Source organism: Dendropsophus ebraccatus, chromosome 11 (genome assembly GCF_027789765.1).
Source record: "Dendropsophus ebraccatus isolate aDenEbr1 chromosome 11, aDenEbr1.pat, whole genome shotgun sequence".
Taxonomy (NCBI): Eukaryota; Metazoa; Chordata; class Amphibia; order Anura; family Hylidae; genus Dendropsophus; species Dendropsophus ebraccatus.
The window spans coordinates 31,268,317-31,290,993 of NC_091464.1; the positions used below are offsets into that span (position 1 = coordinate 31,268,317).

The 22,677-nt window shown below is 41.1% G+C and overlaps 1 protein-coding gene across 2 annotated transcripts in view; it reads right to left on the bottom strand.

The window, feature by feature from the left end:
• Positions 1-22,677, bottom strand: part of LOC138768152 (steryl-sulfatase-like) — a 112,741-nt gene that overhangs the window by 36,745 nt on the left and 53,319 nt on the right. For both annotated transcript variants that reach the window (XM_069946261.1, XM_069946260.1), the window contains exons 6-8: positions 20,515-20,651; positions 7,258-7,395; positions 4,983-5,142 (exon numbers count right to left, since the gene is read on the bottom strand). In XM_069946261.1, the coding sequence (XP_069802362.1) occupies positions 4,983-5,142; positions 7,258-7,395; positions 20,515-20,651 (435 nt within the window). The remainder of the gene's footprint in view (positions 1-4,982; positions 5,143-7,257; positions 7,396-20,514; positions 20,652-22,677) is intronic.

Below are 22,677 nucleotides of genomic sequence, written 5' to 3' on the forward strand. Positions count from 1 at the left end.
ATAAAGCATTGCCACTAACCTTCACATAAAATGAACAGCGATCATATAGGATACCCTTTGTCATTCAGTGTACAGGAACAGGGATTTCTGCTTTTCAAAGGAGTCCCTGCTCCTATAAACCCTTTCTGTGGCACCCTACACTATCAGCATAGTTCACAAGGGCTAGATACCAAGGCTAGAGACAGACCACGTGTCTGCTATTGAGACCACTGTGAGAGGCCTCCATCTTGTTGCTTTCCTCTTGCTACTGGTAGTAAACTGCAGAACTCCTCTTGCCAGAGAACTGCGTTGTCAACAAATAAAGGGGTGGGGGTATTAAAAGGGAACTATCAGCAGGTTAGATGAATCTAACCTTCTGATATGTCCCTACTGCACAGGAGATGCGGAGGAGAGAAGTTATGTCCCTTATCTTTCTCCTTAGTGCTGTTTCGGTGCAGTTAGTTGTGTGCTCCATGGTTCAGTGAGACCATTAGGAGCACTAGGGCACCCAGGGTGCACTGCCCGTCCCCATAGCACTGATCAAACCTGCCCCCGACTGGCCTGCTCCATTGATTATCATTAGAAAGGGGTGGGGTGGTCCGTGGCGGGTCAGCACTAAGAGGGCGGGCAGTGCTCCTAACAAATGTCCTATTGCTACTAACAGTCTCACCGGACCATGGAGGACATGACTAACTGGACCAGCACTGCTCCAAAGAATAAGGTAAGAGACATATCAGCAAGTTAGACTTGTCTAAATTGCAGATAGTTTCCCTTTAATCTAAGGGTCTTAGAAAGCAAAGTAAAATAAACACCAGGCTTTACTTCCTTGGAGGGCTAAATCAGACACCATAATATGAAGCCCATTACGATCCTCCTTTTTTTCTGTGTACGTCACCGGTTGGACACAATGGGAATGGCCCACTACATATCCTAGCAAAAAGTGTTTAAAATCAATTTACTTATCTCTATTTAGCATATTATTGCATAGTTAAGGGACAACTCTGGTGTTTTTTCCCGTTAATTAAAACACATAACTTTTTAATGTGTTTTACTTACCATTCTATCCCCCTTCCCTTTCACCCCCCTCCCTCGACCGATGACATCTTGACAGTGGGCTGGCCCCCTGTAAAACATCAGCAGCTCCAATTGGCTAAGCAAGCTGTAAGTCACCTGATGCTCTCAAGCCCCCTGTGAGACGTCGTCAGGAGATGACTCACAACTTGCTCAGCTCTGATTGGCTGATTGGCTGAGTAAGCTGTCAGTCATCCAAAGCTGGCGGCCGAAGAACGAGGAAGTGCCGGAGAAGTGCCAATCGGTAGGAGATTCAAACAGCGATGGACCCAGGAGTGAGAGTGAGTATAGTTACAGCGTTTGCCATTGTTTTTTTATTGTTATTTTTTGCAACAGAGTTGTCCTTTAATTGTTATATTTATATGAACTGCACTTAAAGGGGTTATCCAGTGCTACAAAAACATGGCCACTTTCTTTCAGAGACAACACGAGTCTTGTCTCCAGTTTAGGTGCGGTTTGCAATTAAGCTCCATTCCCTTCAATGGAACTGAGCAGCAAAACCCTGCCCAAACTGGAGACAAGAGTGGGGCTGTCTCTGGAAGAAAGCAGCCATGTTTTTGTAGCGCTGGATAACTCCTTGAATTCTGTCACCAGGTTATGTGAAAAATCAATCGGTGTAAAGTCTAAACTGAAATTTATTTTTGGAATAAAAAACTAAAAATTATGAAATATTCTGCTTGTTTTATTATAGTTATCACTATAATTACTATTATATATTACTTTTATTACTACCATTTTTACAATTATTAGTAGTATTATCATCATATATGATAACAGCTTATCAAGGTATAAGTATTTAAAATGCCCATTTATCCATGACTTTCTACTTACAGTACATGAATAATAGGAGGAAAATAATCATACTTTGGGCTGATTATATTGTGTAATAATAATCTTGCATTTTTACATTTAGGCTGTGTGAAAGATTCTGTAGCATTAAAAATAAATGTTATGCAAAGTGAGAAGATTTGCTTTTAATTTGGCTGCATAATTCCAGCAGCATTTGTTAAAAAAAAAATAATAATTATATCCGAATAATGTGCTTACTGTTCCTTTGCATCTCCTTTCCTAAAAGCACTCAATAAATCATAAACTTTGGAGTGCCTCTTCAATGCACTTGGGCAAAAGTAACTGTCTGTCAGACGGTGCTCCATTCCGGCTGCACAAAATTAAAAGTGACCCTGCTGTTGATAGCAACTTAACATTTAGAATGCTAAGAAAATGCTCTAATGCACTTTGATGAACTAATTCAACTACAAATTAACTTAACTTTAAATTGGGAGGGTAAAGCAGGTCAAGTTATAAAGTGCTTGGCTTTCCTTTACCACTTGGCTGAGATGAAGACATAGATTAGAAAGTTACAAAAGTTACTCTTACACTTAAACAACTTTTAAATAAGTAATTGATTTATACCTTTGTTGGAAATGTTCTGCAATTTAAATAAAGCTTCACGTCTGAAAATATAGCGCTATCAAGCAAATGTTTTCTGAAAATGCATTTGTAGAGATCCTAACTGATAAAGAACCAGACAACTCGCTTCAATGGAGTTTAGCATATGCCATGCTCTTTAGAATGTATCCATAGTTATTAAAATTCCTGTAATGTACAATATAATTAGACTGATTTTAATCTGATACTTAATAGAATGTTTTTTTTTATATGGAACAATAAGCTAAATAAGTTACCGCCCAGCATTTCATATCACTGCAAGATCTTAATTTTCCCTGCTAGGCTGACTTTTAATAAATGGTTTTTAATTTATTTGAGTCTTTTAAAACACATACGGTAATAGGCTCGCTCTTTCTTGTTTTGATTTTACACTTATGAAAACATAATTATAGGGTGAGGGTTTATGTGGTCCTAGTGGAAGAATAAATAGAATAGAAAAATATTTAAAACGCTTAAATAGAAATCAATAAATAGGCCTAAAATTGCATGCGGATTATTTCCTTTAAATGCTTTTGATAGTTGCCTCTGACAGATATCTAAATCCACTTCACAGATAAAACTAAATAATATAATTCTGGCTCCCTGTAGCCACCACTAGAGGGAGCTCACTGCATACTGGTTTTATATTGATAACAAAAATTAAACAGTATACAGTAATCTCTTACGCTTATTCTAGTTGTGACTAAGGGCAGCCACGATTTAATGTTTTAAATTAATCTTGGCTACAGCAAGAAACATTGGCTGCATCTAGTAGCTACACAGCTGGATTTTTTTTTTGTTCTGCTTCCGCAATGTCCTCTGATGGCTGCACCTGCTTTCCTTTCTTTTTTAGGCTGCATCAGGTTGCCATGGTGACCAGCACCTCTAGAAAACATTTTCTGGACAGACTAAAGCCCCTATTACACAAGGCGACTGAGGAGCAAACAAGCGCTGTAAGCGCTTGTTTGCTCCTTATTACTCGCTCGCTGCAGCCAATACAGAGATCCAGGGGGCCGTGGAGAGGTGCGGGGGGGGGGGAGGGGAGCTGCCCGGATGATCGCTAGATCGTCCGGGCAGCCCATAGCATACAACAGTGTTCTTCTGCTGCTGCTTATATTCCACGGAGCAACGGCAACAGATCACTGCTATATGAGTCGTTTGTGAAAGACAAACGACTACAACGATCAGCCAACATCATTCATGTAATGGCCAATATCGCCTGAATACAGTCGATAATCGTTCAGTGTAATAGGGCCCTAAGGAGACTCTGGAATCACTTCCACCACTACAAATCAAGATATACTCTTTGCTTAAGCATTCCTTTTATACTGCATATTACTTTTTATATTTAGGACTCGTTCTCTTGACTATGATCATGGCTTGTTTTACCCAAATTTGTCTTTGTCTTGTCTGATACTTGGGGTTCCAGTACTGGTATCAACTCCTGGACACTCTTCTGAATGCTATTCTATTTTATCTTTTAGCCTTCTACTTCTACTATTCCATAGATGACCAGTGGCTATGTTACTAACTTCAGTACAGCATAACTGACAATGGCTATGTTCACACAACATAAAAAAAAAAAAAGAGAAAAGACATCCGTTATTGCCGTGATTTAGCTGACTTCAATGCAATGCATTGAAGTCAATAGACGTCCAATGCAAGTCATGTTGTTTATTTTTGGAGATCTTTTGCAAACAACGGACGTCATTTTTTAGTTGTTCACACACAGTTTTTCCTATTTCACCGTCCTTTCACCGCTTATACTATTAAATTCAATGGACTTTTCAATTAAAGACACAGCCAAAGGGCAATTAGTCCACCTAATGTTCCGTTTACACACAGCAATTCATCTGACAGATCTTTGAAGCCAAAGCCAGAAAAAGATTATTAACAGAGAACACATCATAAAGGAAAAACTGGGATCTATCCTCTTTTCAAATCCATTCCAGGCTTTGGCTTCAAAAATCTGTCAGACCTCTCTGTGTAAGCGCGCCGTAAACTAGAGTAATGTATCAACAGCCATTATTGACGGGCAGACAAATAGTGAATTTACGTCCATCATTTTAACCTCAAAGTGACTGACATCATTTTAAATGTAGAGGGAAAATGTTGTGTAAACATAGCCAATCAGTGACTATTCTGGGATCCACAAACAGAATCTGATTAGAAAAGTCCACATCTTCTTGCAGGGTTGGGAGTAAAGAATTATGGGATTCTGTAGCTCTGCATCATAAAAATTGAGTTTCAGCTGCTATAAAAACATACGAAGCAATTAATCATTACAGTATGTAGGACTTAAAAAGAAATCCCTCGCACAATGTAATATTTGTTTTATTTTACCGATTGGTATAAAACTCTGCTGGGGGGCAACCATTGAAAAAAACTAAGGAAAAAAAAAAACAATTGACTGACAACCATACTCTAATATATGTAATTGAAAAGGTTTGTGACACAAGAGCCATCATATTAAAAACAAATATTACATTATTGGCAATGATTACCTGTCCTGTGGAAGAGCGGCACCACTGAGCTTGACAACTGTGGGGAATATGTCCATGTTACTTGTCGGTTCATTAATAACAGTCTCAGGTTTTATAACCCTAGGCCAATAAAGAATTCCAGGGACACGTATTCCACCTTCCCAGTTTGTCGCTTTTCCTCCTTTAAAAACATCAATAAAAATTTTTTTTTTTTTACAGATCCCGGCTGCGTTCACACTACGTATATTTCAGTCAGTATATGTATATTTCAGTCAGTATATTTTAGTCAGTATTGCAACCAAAACCAGGAGTGGATTAAAAACACAGAAAGGATCTGTTCACACAATGTTGAAATTGAGTGGATGGCCGCCATATAACAGTAAATAACTGCCATTATTTCAATATAACAGCCGTTTTTCTAAAATAACAGTAAATATTTGCCATTAAATGGCGGCCATGCACTCAATTTCAACATTGTGTGAACAGATCCTTTCTGTGTTTTTAATCCACTCCTGGTTTTGGTTGCAATACTGACTGAAATATACTGACTGAAATATACAAATACTGACTGAAATATACGTAGTGTGAACCCAGTTAGGCTGTTGACACAGTGTTGAAATTGAGTGGATGGCCGCCATTTAATGGCAAATATTTGCTTTTATTTTAAAACAACGGCTGTTGTATTGAAATAATGGCAGTTATTTACTGTTATATGGCGGCCATCCACTCAATTTCAACATTGTGTGGACAGATCCTTTCTGTGTTTTTAATATACTCCTGGTTTTGGTTGCAATATGTGGACCACAATACTGACTGAAATATACGTAGTGTGAACCCAGCCTAAAGTATATTTATATATGTTATAAAAACATTTTTTTTTAAATCCCAAAACTGAAGATTGGCAACAGATAATATTTCTGCATATTTATTTATCCAAACTAAGGCTATGTTCACACTACGTAAAATAATGGCCATTGTTTTCAACGGCCGTTATTTTGAGGCCAAAACAACAGCTGTAGAATTACTATAGTACGGGCTAGTCGTGAAACTACGTTGTTTAATTTTGATTCCTAGCATGATTATAAACGGGATGAAACAGGTCATTTACTTTAAATACTGCGCCCAGCCCGAGAAACCACTCAGAAATTTTTTTACATCAAAATCAAGTTTAATTTGGCAGATATAAGTTTTACGTTCGCGGCCGCATTGAAATCCACGGCCGTTGTTGCAGTATTATGGCTGGAAATAACTGACATGTTCATTTTTGATGCGGCCGTATAAACAACGGCCGTTATCTGAAACGTAGTGTAAATTTAATGGCCCTAGTTACATTGCATTGCAGTCATTATAGGAAACCTCAAAACAATGGCGGTAGTTTTGCGGCGCGGACAACGGCCGTTAATTTACGTAGTGTGAACATAGCCTAAAGCTAAGTGAATTGAATTAAAATTTTTGATTTATGGGATATAAAATAGGATCATGCAGGTTCCAAAATACTTAAAAATAGCAATAATAATTTATTTCTTCAAGTCCCGATTCTGCACTGGTTCCTTGGTTCTCCAATGCATGATGACATGCAGTTGCCAAACACAACATTACTTGTACTTATATTGTATTATATGTCTGGCATTTTAAAGCCTCTTGGTAGATATTTTATATTGGATGGAAAAACTTTTATAATCTATTATCTTGTATAACATATTTCTCAAGGACATATCCACTCATTGGTAGTTTTACTAATTGAAACTTCATAAAATATCTTTAAGGGTAGCTTCACACGTACCGGATCCGCAGCGGATTTCGCACTGTGAGTTTGCGTGGTATGGTATACATCAGATTTGCTCTGATGTAGGGATAGTCCGAACCAAGTTCGGATCGGGTTCGTACGAACCCAAACCCTCGGTAATGATTCCCGCTGTCTGCCCGCTTTGTGTAGCGGGCGGATCCAGCGGGAGGACCGCCTGGAAAAATGGGATATAGCCATAGCCATAGGCTGTATCCCATTTTTCCAGGCGGTCCTCCCGCTGGATCCGCCCGCTGCACGTTGCGGGCAGACAGCGGAAATCCGATGTCGAGCGTTCGGGTTCATCCAAACTCGAACCTCGACTGGTTCGGACCATCCCTACTCTGAAGACATGTCCATACGTGTGTATGGGGCCGCAATTTGTGCCACAAATAATGCTAATGCGGACCCAACTTTGCAGCACGGATTTCCAATTTTAATGCACATTCTGCATTGTAGCCCAGGTCTTAGGCTATGACTAACTGCTACAGCATCTCCTTTTCTCATCATTACCTTTGAAGATTCCATTGTATCCTCCATGCATTTCACCAGAAGAGGAAACTTCCTCTAGATGTGCTCCATTATCAGATGTAAAATATATTATTGTGTTTTCTTGCAGTTTATTTTTGTTCAGCTCACTGACAATTTTTCCTTAAAAATATATAAATCAGTGTGTAAATATAATGTCATGTACGGTAACACACAGCAAAGCATGGACCATAGAATGTAAGCATACATAACTGAGTTAGTAAGGGCCTAAATGCTATCTACTGTACAGGGCCGGACTGGAACTGAAAATCAGCCCTGGCATTTCCGAGCACACAGGCCCACTCGCCGCGCGGTGATAAGTTATGAGACAATGTTGCGTGTGCAGCACGGCTACATGTTGTATCATCACGGACATGACTGGAATTACAGATAATAACACAGTAAATGGGGTCAGAAGCTTCTGTCTCTGTACTGTGTAGCTGAGCTGCAGTTACAGGTCCTCACCACTACACAGTGTACAGAAACGGACTGCTTCCGGCCCTGGTCACCGTGCTCAGTTTAACACCACCACCACATACCTCCACATACTGACTAATACCACCGCATACTGACTAATGCCACCGCATACTGACTAATGCCACCGCATACTGACTAGTCAGTGTGTGGTGGCATTAGTCAGTGTGTGGTGGCATTAGTCAGTGTGTGGTGATATTAATGTCACCACATACTGACTAATGTCACCACATACTGACTAATACCACCGCATACTGACTAACCCCACCGCTGCTACTGAATAAGATCCTCTGTACACAGATCACAGATCCTCTGTATCACCTCATCCAGTCATATAGAGGTGGACGCAGCTCTACACAGGTTCTGTACATCATATACATTACAGTGCAGTTATATCAGGTGATTCACAGGGGACGTCTTCTCTGATCGGAGTTCTTCCCTTTTCATCTTCTTCTCCATCTGTCCTGGGCCGTTAGAACTTCTCCGAGCCACGAATCCACAGAATTTGCCAGACAGACATATTAGGCTCCTCACTCTGGCACCATCCTCATCTCTCTACACACTGCACATCTGTATCGTCCCCTTTACACCCTCATTTAGTGGGTAGGCTGACTCTATGTGATCCCATTTTAGTATATGGCCCACCTCTCTGTCGCCCTCCTTATAGATGGCCCCCTATGTTGCCCCCCTATAGATGGCCCCTCCTATGTTGTCCTCTTATAGATGGCCCCCTCTCCCCCAATGTTGTCCCTTTATAATCCCCCTATGTTGTCTCCCTCTCCCCTATGTTGTGCCCTTATAGGCCCCCTCTCCCCCTATGTTGTCCCCTTATAGATGGCCCCCTCTCCCCCTATGTTGTTCCCCCCCTTATAGATGGCCCTCTTCCCCCCCCCTTCCTTATAGATGGCCCCTTCTTCCTCCCTTATAGATGTCCCCCTCTACCCCCTTCCTTATAGATGGCCTCTTCTCCCCCCTTATAGATGCCACCTTCTCCCTCCCTTATAGATGTCCCCTTCTCCCCCCTTCCTTAGAGATGGCCCCTTCTCCCCATCCCCCTTATAGATGCCACCTTCTCCCCCCCTTATAGATGCCATCTTCTCCCCCCCTTATAGATGCCATCTTCTCCCCATCCCCCCCCTTATAGATGGCCCCTTCTCCCCATCCCCCCTTATAGATGCCATCTTCTCCCCATCCCCCCTTCCTTATAGATGGCCTCTTCTCCCCATCCCCCCTTATAGATGCCCCCTTCTCCCTCCCTTATAGATGTCCCCCTCTCCCCCCCTTCCTTATAGATGGCCCCTTCTCCCCATCCCCCTTATAGATGCCACCTTCTCCCCCCCTTATAGATGCCATCTTCTCCCCCCCTTATAGATGCCATCTTCTCCCCATCCCCCCCCTTATAGATGGCCCCTTCTCCCCATCCCCCCTTATGGATGCCACCTTCTTTCCCCCCTTATAGATGCCACCTTCTCCCCCCCCTTATAGATGCCATCTTCTCCCCATCCTCCCCCCCTTATAGATGCCATCTTCTCCCCATCCTCCCCCCTATAGATGCCATCTTCTCCCCATCCCCCCCTTATAGATGCCATCTTCTCCCCCCCTTATAGATGCCATCTTCTCCCCATCCCCCCCTTATAGATGGCCCCTTCTCCCCATCCCCCCCTTATGGATGCCATCTTCTCCCCATCCTCCCCACTTATAGATGCCATCTTCTCCCCATCCTCCCCCCTTATAGATGCCATCTTCTACCCCCCCCTTATAGATGCCATCTTCTCCCCCCCTCCTTATAGATGCCATCTTCTCCCCATCCCCCCCTTATAGATGGCCCTTTCTCCCCATCCCCCCCCTTATGGATGCCACCTTCTCCCCCCCCCCCTTATAGATGCCACCTTCTCCCCCCCTTATAGATGCCATCTTCTCCCCATCCTCCCCCCCTTATAGATGCCATCTTCTCCCCATCCTCCCCCTCTTATAGATGCCATCTTCTCCCCATCCCCCCCCTTATAGATGCCATCTTCTCCCCATCCCCCCCCTTATAGATGCCATATTCTTCCCACCCCCCAACCCCCGCTTATAGATGCCATCTCCCCCCCCCCCTTCCTTATCGATGGCCGCTTCTCCCCACCCCCTTTCGTGGAAAGCAGGATAAAAAAAAACAAAAAAACCTCACCTAACAACCCGCTCCCCCGTCGAGCCTTTGTCCTGCAGCCTCCGTCTGATGCACGGCTGCCGGGGGTGTCGCATCCTATCCCCGGCAGCGTGTGTATCATAGAGCTCTCTGTGGGCTTGTGCTGCGGCCGCGACTTCTGGCACACGCCTCTGTGCTGGAAGTCGCGGCCGCAGCACAAGCCCACAGAGAGCTCTATGATACGCACGCTGCCGGGGATAGGATGCGACACCCCCGGCAGCCGCGCATCAGACGGGGGCCGGACGGATCACTGTGGGCCGGTCCCGTGCTCGTCGTGGCGCAGTGACTCCTTTTCCCTATGGTTGGGGAAAGGAGTCGCCGGGTCAGGAGGAGCACGGGACCGGCCCCCGAAGGCCACCGGCCCTTCTGGCATTTGCCAGAAGTGCCCTATGGCCAGTCCGGCCCTGCTACTGTACATAGTTGTAATCAAATTGTATTGTCCCAATAAGCCACTCTAAAATAGATGTTTTCCTATCATTTTTACAGCTCCTATGCATACTAAGCATCTCCATGATAATAGACGTAAAATTCTGGAGTTCACACTTCTTGCTTCTTGACATAGTTACAGGAACATTAGGATAACACATTCTGAGTGCAGTACAATAGCACAATGTGTTACACAAACTTAAGTTTAACATTACTTCTCATTTATTGGCTTTATTTGATCCCTGTTTGGATCCCTGATTGGATACTCTGATGCAACACATTGCTGTGTCGGGTTACCACACCTAAATTAACCATTGCTACATCCTCTAGTGAACACTTTCCATAGGATGACGCACCCTGTTATAACAGCAACAAACATCCTCCACTCCACAACTGGGTCCAACGGGCGCAGGTCCAGGTAAAAAAAACAAACAAGGCAAAGTGAAGTACTACAAATTTATTAAAAGAAACAACACAAGGCGTTTCAGGACTGCAGCGATCCCTTGGAGAAACGGATTGGTGCGATCCTGAAACCCGTTGTCTCATTTTTTATTAAAATTTTAGTACTTCATTTTGCCTTGCTTTTTTACCCGAACCTGTGCCCATTGGAACCAGTTGTGGAATGGAGGATTTTTGTTGCTGTTACAATGCCATTGTGGTTGCTTGGGAGTGGCCGCAGTTTGTATACCTGCTATGGTCGAATGTTGTACCTTGTATTTGCAGAACACCATCAGGTGAGACGCTCCCTTTTTTTTCTTTCTTTCCTGATGCCCTTCTGCCTGATTTCTACACTATGGGGTGCTGTTTTTGTATTGCATCCTGTTATAAAGCACATTTCATTGACCCATAATCAGGTTTCCAGAGGATGTCGATTTGAACTCTCATGGTAAATCGTGCTGTACATGAATGTGTAGATATCAAATCAGTAACTACTGAGCTTGTCAACTTGTACTGGAATTTCTAAAGAAAACCTTCCATACCTTGGTAAGTTCTTGAAACAAATTCAGGCAAAGGTAATGAATACTAACTAGGACTCAAAAAGTTTGGAGAAATGAAGGTGGCATGGTGGCAACTAGTAATCTTCAAAATACTTTTTGTTCTGCAAGTCTTAAACTAGTAAGCTTAAGGGTTTTCAGGTTTATAGGGTCTTACCACCAATATATATAAGGACAAGAAATATTTGGGAAAAAAATACAACTTTCTAGAACATATATTTAAAAATAACTTTCTTCTCGCTTACCAGAGTTTACCAGAGTGGCTTTTACCGTCAATCTTGTATTTTAACACATTTTCGCTAACCTATGAAATCCCAAATGATTCGATTTAGCTAATACTATATGACATTTACAGTAACACCTACAGCTTGTTTAGCATCATCAGAGAGGGAGAGAGACACAACCAATAAAGAAATATTCACTTCTTGTAATGTGGAGTAAAATCTAGGTCATGCTGTGTCTGTCTCTCTCTTGGGAATCCCACATTGAGGAAAGCAATCTTGATACTAATGTTATAAAGAATACCATGAAAACAATACTAATCATATTTTATTGTTATACCTCTTTATATATTTCAAAATGTGGAACTTTTATAGATAATTTTATATATTAATTTACTCCAAAAATTGACGTAAATGTCTATTTCATTGACCCTTTCAACAAAAATGGTCGAACAGTTATGTCCAAAAAATGACACGGGAATGAATAGAGTGTTCATGTCATCCACAAGGGCAACCAGCTGCCATATACAGCCAGTCTCACAACTGCCCCAGCTGTGTGACGATACTAGCAGTCAACACTTTAACCCTTTCACGACCGGGGATCATTGATGCCTCAATGCCAAGCTTGTTTTAGGATATCAGCTTATGGGATCATAATGATCCCATAGGCCGATGTCCCTATCTCTGCCCCCTCTCCTCTGTACCCTGCCCCTGTTACAAACTTGTGACAGCGGTAGAGGAGAGAGGGGAGGGGGCAGAGCTCACGGCCACCCACCTGGCGCGCGCCCTGCCTTCACTCCCTCGCCCTGCCGGCCTCTGTAACTACAAGCGGGGCTCTGCAATCACTTTGATCGTGATCACTGATGGACACCGGACAGAGAATTCTCCCTCTGACCGCAGTATCTATTGAGTTAACTCTCAGTACCGGAGCATGGCTCCGGTGTTGAGAGTTACAGCGGGTCCCCGGCTATCACTGATAGTCGGGACCCGCCGCGAATGACACAGGCGCAGATCATAAATTAAAGTCACTGCGCATCAGGCATAGGCTGCAGAGGAGGAGGTTAATTATCTGGGTTATATAACGTTCATACTATTAAACCAGTATGGTGAATACAAAAGCTAAATAGATAAAACAGATTTTTAATCCTGATGCCTTGTAAAAAAAAATTGTAAAAACATTTTAACTTTTGTTTTTTAACCCTTAGACGACCCTGGACGTAGGGTTACGTCATGGAAGTCTGTCCCCAGACGACCCATGACGTAACCTTACGTCCTGGGTGTTTCTCCCGCTATGAAGCGTGCTCCGGAGCGGAGCGCGCTTCATAGCAGGTGGGGGCCGGCTGCAATTAGCAGCCGGGACCTCACCGGCAATGACACGCTGCAGCGATCGCGCTGCCGCGTGTCATTAACCCCTTAAATGCCGCGATCACGGCGCGACCGCGGCGTTTAAGTGTAAGTGACAGGGGGAGTCCCCTGTCACTTACCGATCGGGACCCCCGCAGTGTGACTGCGGGGGTCCCGATCGTTGAAACGGACTGCTGGAGGTCTCTTACCTGCCTCCGTGCGGTCCGATCGGCGATCTGCTACACTGAGCCTGCACAGGCAGACTCAATGAGCAGAGCGCCGATAACACTGATCAATGCTATGCCTATGGCATAGCATTCATCAGTGTAGAAATCAAAGTATTGTATGTACAAGTCCCCCAAAGGGACTTTAAAAGTGTAAAAAAAAAAGTTCAAAACACTAACACACTACCCCAAAGCCCCTCCCCCAATAAAAGTCTAAATCACCCCCCTTTCCCATTATATAAATAAAACATATAAAAATGAATAAATAGATAAACATATAATATACCGTAGCGTGCGGAATTGTCCGATCTATTAAAATATAACAAGCGTCATTGTGACCGGTAAACGGCGTACACGAAAAGAGGGGAAAAAGTGCGCAGATTACCGATTTTATGTTACATTATATATTAAAAAAAATCAATAAAAAGTGATCAAAACGTCCGATCTTCACAAATATGGTATTAATAAAAACTAGAGATCATGGCGGAAAAAATGACACCACATACAGCCCCGTAGGTGAAAAAATAAAACCGTTATAAGCGTCACAATAAGCCCATTTTATTAATATTTAATTGGCAAAAAAAAGGATTTCATAAAAAAAAATATATATAACATTAGAGAATCTGTGTAACCTGCATATGGTTGTGTTCGGACTGACCTATAGAATAATAGTGTCATGTCGCTGTTACCATATAGTGCATTACGTAGACACAGGAACCCCCCAAACATTACCATATTGCATTCTTTTTTACGATTTCACCTATTTATATCTTCATAAATAATATATTTGGGATTCCATCCTACATGTTATGGTAAAATGAATGACGCCATTACAAAGTACAACTATTCCTGTAAAAAACAAGCACTTACATGGCCTGTAGATAGAAAACTGAGAGTGCTAGAGCTCTTAGAAGGGGAGGAGGGAAGAACGAAAACACTAAGATCAAAATTTGCGCGGTCCACTGGGTCATTTTGGGCCTGGTCCTCAAAGGGTTAAATAAAGTAATATGCTTAGGATTGTTCTATTCTGGCTCCTATAATACTGCTAAGAAGTCTAAGGAAGTGCATTGCCCAAAACAGCTGTAACGTTTCAGTGAAGATGCTGGTATCAATGCAGTCAATTGCTTTGAAATAAAAAAATAAAGTAACTGCTTTTATGGTGAGTGCTTTCTCATCATAACTTCAACTGTGTGGATTTGAAATGTGAACTATCTATTTGTCGAGATTGAGCACCTCCATACTATACCCAGTAGCCTCTGCACCCCGCATTGACACCACTTGGAGCCATCGTGACAATCTCTATTTCTCATGTTGCACAAACAGGGTTTATATTGGGCAAACCAGCTGTCTCAATGTAAGCCAGTTGGATCTTACTTTTGGACACATTGATGAATCTCCCCAAAGACGTATACATTTGTCTGAGCATTCAAAATATCAGAAGTAGAGATGAAAGAACTTACAGTACATTTGGTTTGCACAAACCCAAATGCTCGGCCTTTGAATCCCGCTGCCTGGGAAAGGTGGATGCAGACCCTAGGCATAATGTTCACGTTCATGAGAACCTAAACTTAGTGTGCTATTACATAGGGCAATGAAGGCCTGATCAATACTATAAAAAAGCGCGACCTTCTAGATTGGCGCTCATTTACTGGGCCTATTACATGGCCCAAAAATCGTTTAGGAAGGGCTGCACAGACATGGTTAGCAATGTCCGTGCTGCCCTTGTCTAAACAATTAATACATTACCTGTCCACGCTCCTGACCTTGTCCTGCACTCTGCATGCTTCTCAGTCCCGCGGCTGTAGCTTCAGAGCGATCACTGAACTGACAGATTACTCAACCAATCACTGGCAGCGGTGCCGGGACGCATGCAGAGCACGGGATCAAGACCGGGAGTGTAGACAGGTAATGTATTAACTGTTTGTTTAATCGTCAGCTGTCGGCCGCTCATCGCTATTACATGTAACAATGCACGTCCGATGCCAGATTATTTTAGGTCAGGGCCTAATGAAATGATCAGCTGATGATCATTTCATTGGCTGATCGATGTTTCTATTACATTGAACGATAATCGTCCCTATTTGTCTCATTATCACTCTGTGTAATAGGGCCCTTACTGTAAGTTCGCTCATCTCTAATCACAAGCTATGTGAAAAGTTAGCGTCCCCTCAGAAGTATGGACCTACTTTAAATGGATCGTTGTGAAGTAGCAACCGAGCGTATAAAGTTTGATCACAAAGTGTAGTAAGAACCTAATGTTCAGTTTTTGATGCTTAGCAACAATAGATCACTGTCAGCTGTTTGATATGCATACAGTACTTTGTCTTTTTTCCCCCCTCTTTTCATAGAGTCGCTGTTACTAAGAGTAAATGGTTATTGAGGAACTCATATATTAAGTATGCAAAATCTCTTAAATGTATCTTCATTCCATTTTGTCAATTACAATTGAGATAAGATTAACCATTACAAAGTCAATAACATTTATAACCAAGTATCTTCTCTCATTGCTAAGTTTAGAGAGATATAACATCATCATTTACCAAGTATGTTGTTTTTTTGTTTGTTTGTTTTTTTTAAATCCAGAATCCGTAATGGAAGAATGATAAATCCATCCCTACAATTTAACCCCCTTCAGCCAATTACTATGTAAATAATAGTTCACATAAAAGTTCTGACACCGCAGCCCTTTCTATGCATCATAATTACTCGTAAGTAGACAATAAAGCATCTCTGTTGACACCGGCCCAAATTGTCTCATTTTTTTCCGCATCAACATGTCACTAAGCAATCCAATTTGGTGACATGTCAGTCAAGCAGACAAGGTTAGATATATTTCTTCTGATTCACGTGTTCACTCATTCTTTCCTGTATTATCACCTGTATCATCTGCTTTCAGCTTTTGACAAGGTCAAATGTATGGTTTCATTTTTCCCACATCACAGTTCAATAATTTGACTTGTCTTACAGCTAACAAATGCACCTTTAAACACGTTCTTACAGGGCTGTCGAAGGGAACCCAGGGAAGAAAATATATATATATTTTTGTAGTAGGATAAATAATGTATAACAAATAGTATACACTTTTGTGATAATATGATATGCCTAACCCTGTGTATTAAAGATAGTGGTAAGATCTTCAAAAGAAATGTAACAAAATACGTAAAAGGGGAAAAGTGAACCCTATCCTATAAGAAGAACCAGAATTTCATTATTCGCCAATTATGAAGCAACATTAGCACATGATTAAATTTGGTTTCTCAACTCTGATATCAAGGACAAACACTGATGGACCACAAGGCCTTACGAGATGCAGCATTTTGAAAGCTCAAATTGCTTGTAAATTACAAGTAAATGGGGTCAGTGCTGCTCTATTCGGTCTTCACAAAGCTATTACATTATAGTCTGCCCAGGTAATGGCAGAATAGTGATTTGGAGTGCAACAAAGGGAGCCGTGAAGGAATCGTTCTAACTATATCAATTCAACATAATGGCATTTTAAAGATTTAAACTACAATGATGATAAGTATGTTGTAGGAAAAGTGTGAGGGGTAGCAGACAAGAGACTGTAGTCGTAGCAAGATACTTGGGAAAGGATCTTCTACTACATAAGGTAAGAGTTCTACCAATGTACAAATTACTAGTCAGACCACACATGGACTACTGTGAAGAATTTTTGGGCTCCAGTGTACGAGATAGACAAAGCCGAAACTGAGGTTGAAAGACTAATGGAATGGACCCAGAAAGAATTTCAAATTTCACATTGGCAAGTTTAGAAAAAAGATGGCTAAGATAAGAAAGATGTGGAATGTATGGAGAGGGGTCTCCTTAAGTACTAGCCATTTGTTTTGTCTAATTTATCCCCCCCCCCTCCCTTCTTTTTTTATGTTCCTGCTCTCCTTTGGGGTAGGGAGTTGGGGGTAGAAAAATAAAAAGAAAGTGGCTTCCTGGCCAGTATTTGGTTAATATGTCGTCGTATGGTGGCATTTTTCTTTTATGTTTTTTATTGTTAGGAAGAAAGTTTTCTGTATGTATAAATATATCAGAGGGCAGTACAAATATCTCTACTGTGATCTATTTATACCCAGGACTGTACCGATAACAACAAGGCATCTTCTACCCCTGGAGGAAAAGTAATTTTTATACCAACATAGAAGGAAATTGTTTACTGAGAAAACAGGGAGATTATGGTACTTGCGGACTCTCTGAGCTCATGGTGAGATCAAAATGGGCCTGGATGCATTTCTAAAGTGTAATAAAATTACAATTTACATCACTATGGTCTAGAAAATGGTCCTTGATCCACAGATTCTGATTTTAAATTCTAATTTGGCATCAAAAATAATTTCTTTCCCCTTAGGCTATATTCACACGCTGTACAAACAGAAGCTGTTCCGTTGTGAAGTTATTATTTAACGCTACAGTTGTTTAACACCGTAGGTAGTGTTTAACAACGGCCATTGATTGTACAACGAGTGAACTTAGCCTTAGGCTATGTACACCATATCTCAGTTGATACTCTATATATTGCCTATGCATGAAAAGGCAACAGGTAAGTATCATCTCCAGTACTGGGCCGTGGATACTGCAGTGAATATCTGTATACAGTACATGTATGTCCAATGATGTAACTGCATTTACTTACTACACAGCTTGAATTATTTTCCTTTGTCTTTTAGCAAGATCCTGACAGGCAGAATGTGTGTAACATTGTATATATATACATATATCTATCTATATATATAATTATTTTGAAAATAAAAGTGTTTTGGGCTTTCGATTTGCTCCTTGGCAAATTTTTGAATGGGAAAAAAACTGTGGCTGTTCTACTGTATGGGAACGTAGCTTGAGATGAAAAAAATAGCTTGTAAATTACCTTATGGGATTTTTTGCCTTTTGCCTCTGGATTAGAGGTGATCGAATATCGGAAAATCTTAGGTTCTATCGAACTCGAACCTTGTTGAACCTTCTGCATTTGATTCCCGATGCCTTCCCGGTCCATGGGTAAGGAGGACACAGTCTGAGTACTGCCTGGAATTCCGGGATAAAGCCTATTACCTAGGCTTAATCCCGGAATTCCAGGTGGTACCCGGGCTGTCTCCACCTTCCCCGTGGACCGGGAAGGCATCGGGAATCAAATGCGGAAGGTTCAATAAGGTTCGAGTTCGATAGAACCTAAGATTATCCGATGTTCGATCATCTCTACTCTGGATCAGCAATTCTGGATATTAGAATAAATATAAAGGCATTAGAATATCCCCACTCTCCTCCTTTGTGTGATATTGCAGCTCATATCTATTGAAGTGAATGAAAGAGTTTTAATACCAAACATAATCAGATGTGGTGCAACTATGTCTTTCTAATACTGGATAACCTCTTTTATGGAAGTATGTCTCTTAAGTATCTGTTATTATAGTAATATAAATGTGTGCTAGTTATTCAGCAATAGGTGAATTTCCTCGAACAAAACACATTTCCTTTCTATAAACAATGGAGACTGAAATCGGCGTCTGCAATTTACATATTAGTGAAACGTTAAGAAACAAGAATTTGAGATACCAACAGAATGTGTCTGGAAAGTCAAAGAATAAAAATAGGTAGGGAAGGAATAAGATGATAAAAGAAACAGTGCATACTATTCAATCAGACATCCCTAGCTAGTTAAACTGTCCATACAACCTCAAGACAAGAGCTGTTGGCTATAAAAACTTTAACTGCTATAATTTTTAATTTTTTTATATTTATTTTTAAAGTTGAGCGAAGTAAATTTTTGCAAACTTTAAAAAAAAATGGACATGCTCACCTGTCCGCACTCCCCTGGTGTCCTCTTCTGTGCCGCCTCCAGCCTGCTGAGCCAGTGACTGATTGAAATGGCACAGTGGTGGTCAGTTATTGACTGAGTGGGCTGTCACTCTTGAGACACTACAGTGACAGCCCGCTCAGGCAATCACTGCAGTGCTGTCCCATCTTAGTCAGTCACTGATTGGCTGAATGGGCTTTCACTGCAGAGATGAGAATGACAGCCCACTCAGCTATTCAGTGACTGACTGAGACAGAAGAGAACATGAGTGCTTGGCTGAGAAAGCTGTCACTCTTGTCTAGAGAGTGACAGCCCACTCAGCTATTCAGTGACGGACTGAGACAGAAGAGAACATGAGTCCTTGGCTGAGAAAGCTGTCACTCTTGTCTAGAGAGTGACAGCCCACTCAGCCAATCAGCAACCACAGTGCTGTCTCATCTCCGTTAGTAAATGGCTAAGAGGGCTAGAGTCAGTACAGAAGAGGACACCAGATACACAGGACACCGGAGACATAGAAGAGGATACTGGGGGAACACGGATGGGTAAGTATTGCACAAAAACTGCACCAAAAAAGCTAAACAATTGTCAAGCTGTTTATTGTGGTTTATTAAGGTTTAGTTCCCAAGTTTGCAAATTTTACACCAAAAATTCCCAAATCTGGTAAACCAAATTTTTTTATACTTTGCTCATCTCTAATTGTTTTATCTTTTAAAAGATTGAAGAATACATATTTTTAAAAACATAGAAAAAGACCGTTCTAGAAAAATAAACATAAATATCTGTCAACAAACTGCTATCATGTGCATGAGCATGTATTATGTAGTGATGAAAGGTGTTGCTATGTTTTCTGCAGATTTCTGTTTTATGCTTTTAGTTGATGTAACTTACTGAGCTGTTGCCCATAGACTAATGTTGCTGCATGAAATAGAAAGCACACATAACATTACTGGGAACCCTTCCAATGGTGCAGACTAAAGAAAAATTACTACAATACTGAATACTATTAATTTCTGCAAAAAGTATTGTAATATTGTGGAGTTTTTTGTGAAGTTGATTGTTTGCTTACAAATTATAAACAATGGGGGAGATTTATCAAACATGATGTAAAGTAAAACAGATTCCACCTTTCATTCCTTACAGACTCTTTGGAAAATGAAAGGTGGAATCTGATTGGTTGCTAGGGGCAACTGAGCCAGTTTCACTGTACACCATGGGGGAGATTTATCGGAGGGTGTAAAATTTAGACTGGTGCAAACTGCCCACAGCAACCAATCACAGCTCAGCTTTCCTGTCAGAACTGCCTAAAGCTGAGCTGTGATTGGTTGCTGTGGGTAGTTTGCACCAGTCTAAATTTTACACCCTTTGATAAATCTCCCCCTATGTGTGATAAATCTCCCTCAATGTTACTATATATACATATATTTCAGCATTATTTCTAGAGAGGGGTGAACTTACAGTAAGTGTGGGGGTCAAATGTTGCTCATTGGGGTTCAGACTTACTGTAAGTTCATTTATCCCTAATTATTACTAATGTTATTGGCTACCCTGCGTTTTAGGCAACTAGATAACTTACCTATGCTCCAGTCTACTTCTTCTACAGCATCTCCATAAATGCCATGTTTACTTTTCCCTCTAAATGCAGCAGAAGCATAAAGAGCTGTGTGAACTTGAATGTATGATATGTATAGGAGGAAGGGCTTGTTTTGGTTCCTGTTAAAAAAAAGATCAATTATTAAAATACTTTAAAAAAGATCGCACAGTTATTGACCATTCAATATCTATGTATTGTTTAGGGTAGCTTCCCACGTACCGTATCGCAGTGGATTTTCTGCTGCAGATCCGCAGCAGATATGACTAAATGAATGAACACGGCATCAAATCTGCACCATCAAATCCGCAGCACATTTTTCGGTGCGGATTTGAATATCAGCCGCAGAAAACTGAAATGTCAGTTATTTACGGTGCCGCTAGACATCCTGGCCGGGGTGCATATTATGTGTATACGCTCCGTCTAGGATTCCATAGACGGCAAGGTAACATATATTTTCATATTAATCACGGCTGTTGTTCCAATCGGCAACAACGGCCTCATTTTTATGAAAATATACGTTACGCGAACATGGCCTTACTGTGTCCCCAGGCTGAGAAAGCTAACTCTGTTATTCTTCTTCTGCCAATGGTGCAAGCCACACACCACTAACCCCAGCTCCCAAAATGTATCTCAAGATGTTGTAAATAGCTTTACTTAAGCTTATTTTATTAGAATGAGGATCTTGCATAATTTCGTCAATATTGTAAAAACATAAGATGGAGTTTAGATCAGACAATTGCTCCTTCTTTGAAAGTTCTTATTATGAATAACATGGATATTGCAGGAGAAGTTCCTAGCATTATAGTCTTTCTTGTACACAGGATCCCTCTGCCTCTACAGTATCACTTAAAGGAAGTTTTCCGTAGAGCATAAGCAGATGATCCTGCATCATTTGAGGTGCACTTAAAAAATCCCAATAGGTGTTGTTGATAAACGGGTCAGAGTTTTACAAAGTCAAACTCTTTAGTGAAGAGAATGCATTAGATTAAATTCAGAATTAATTTTATTTTCTATACAAACATTTATCTTAGGGTATAAAAAACAGGGTGACATTTATTCCATTAAAAAAAAATAAAAATAAAAAAAAGTACTGAATTTTCCATTTCTCTATTTCCTACCTACCCGTAAAATATCAAAATGACCTTTTTAGTTAGTAGCTAATGCCATGAAATAAAATATTTAAATGAATAAATAACTTTACAGTAAAACATCAAATATTACAATAAAACATCCAGCACAAAAGTCCAAGGATTTATGCTACTGAGATCTCATATTCACTTGTCTGATGTGTGACCTTTTATGGTGTATTAGGTTCTTGATTGATAGTCATAAATAACTTTGCTTATACATGCCTGCACATGCTAGAGGCTGTTGTCTACAATATATGGAAATTAGTTTCAATGTTTCTCCCTATGTTCAAATAATCACTGTGAATTGGTTAGGCAGTGGTGAAGAATTACTTATTTACAGCTATATTGTGAAATACAGGAAAGTAATCTAGAATACGTAAAGAGGCACTTATGGCATACAGTCAGAATGTCCTACTACCTTACCTGTCAAATTTAGGCAATAAAAAATAATGAACTTTTTTCTTTAAACAAAAGCCACGTAAAATATTAGGATTTCCTAACTAGACTTTGTTTATATTTAAGTAACAATTGAAATGTTACTGATATTGTAACGATCGTGCAAGCGATAGTTACGAAGTTACATAGTTAATACGGTTGAAAAAAGACACATGTCCATCAAGTTCAACCAAGGAGGGGATGGATGCAGGGAAGGGGGATATACAAGCAGGGGATGGATACAGGGAAGTAGGACAGATAAAAAAGATAGAGTAAACTGAACCAGGGAGAGGGGTCTTCACCAGAGCCCGACAGAAGGTAGCACAGGCTTGCTGCGACCGTCGACCTACATGTTGCTACCCCGTGCCTGGCCTGTTTACGGTGGTGGGCATTTCTGGCAGGAGACACTTTAATGGGTCAGGGTCTCAGGCTGGGACCACGGTACTTAGGGAAAGCACACAGAGACTCCAATAAAGGAGTCATACTGGAGTGACTATTTATATACATCTGCTGCAGACAATTAGCGGCGCATTGGCCCTTTAAATCCCACAGAGCCAGTGAGAGCCCTAGGAAGCAGGGA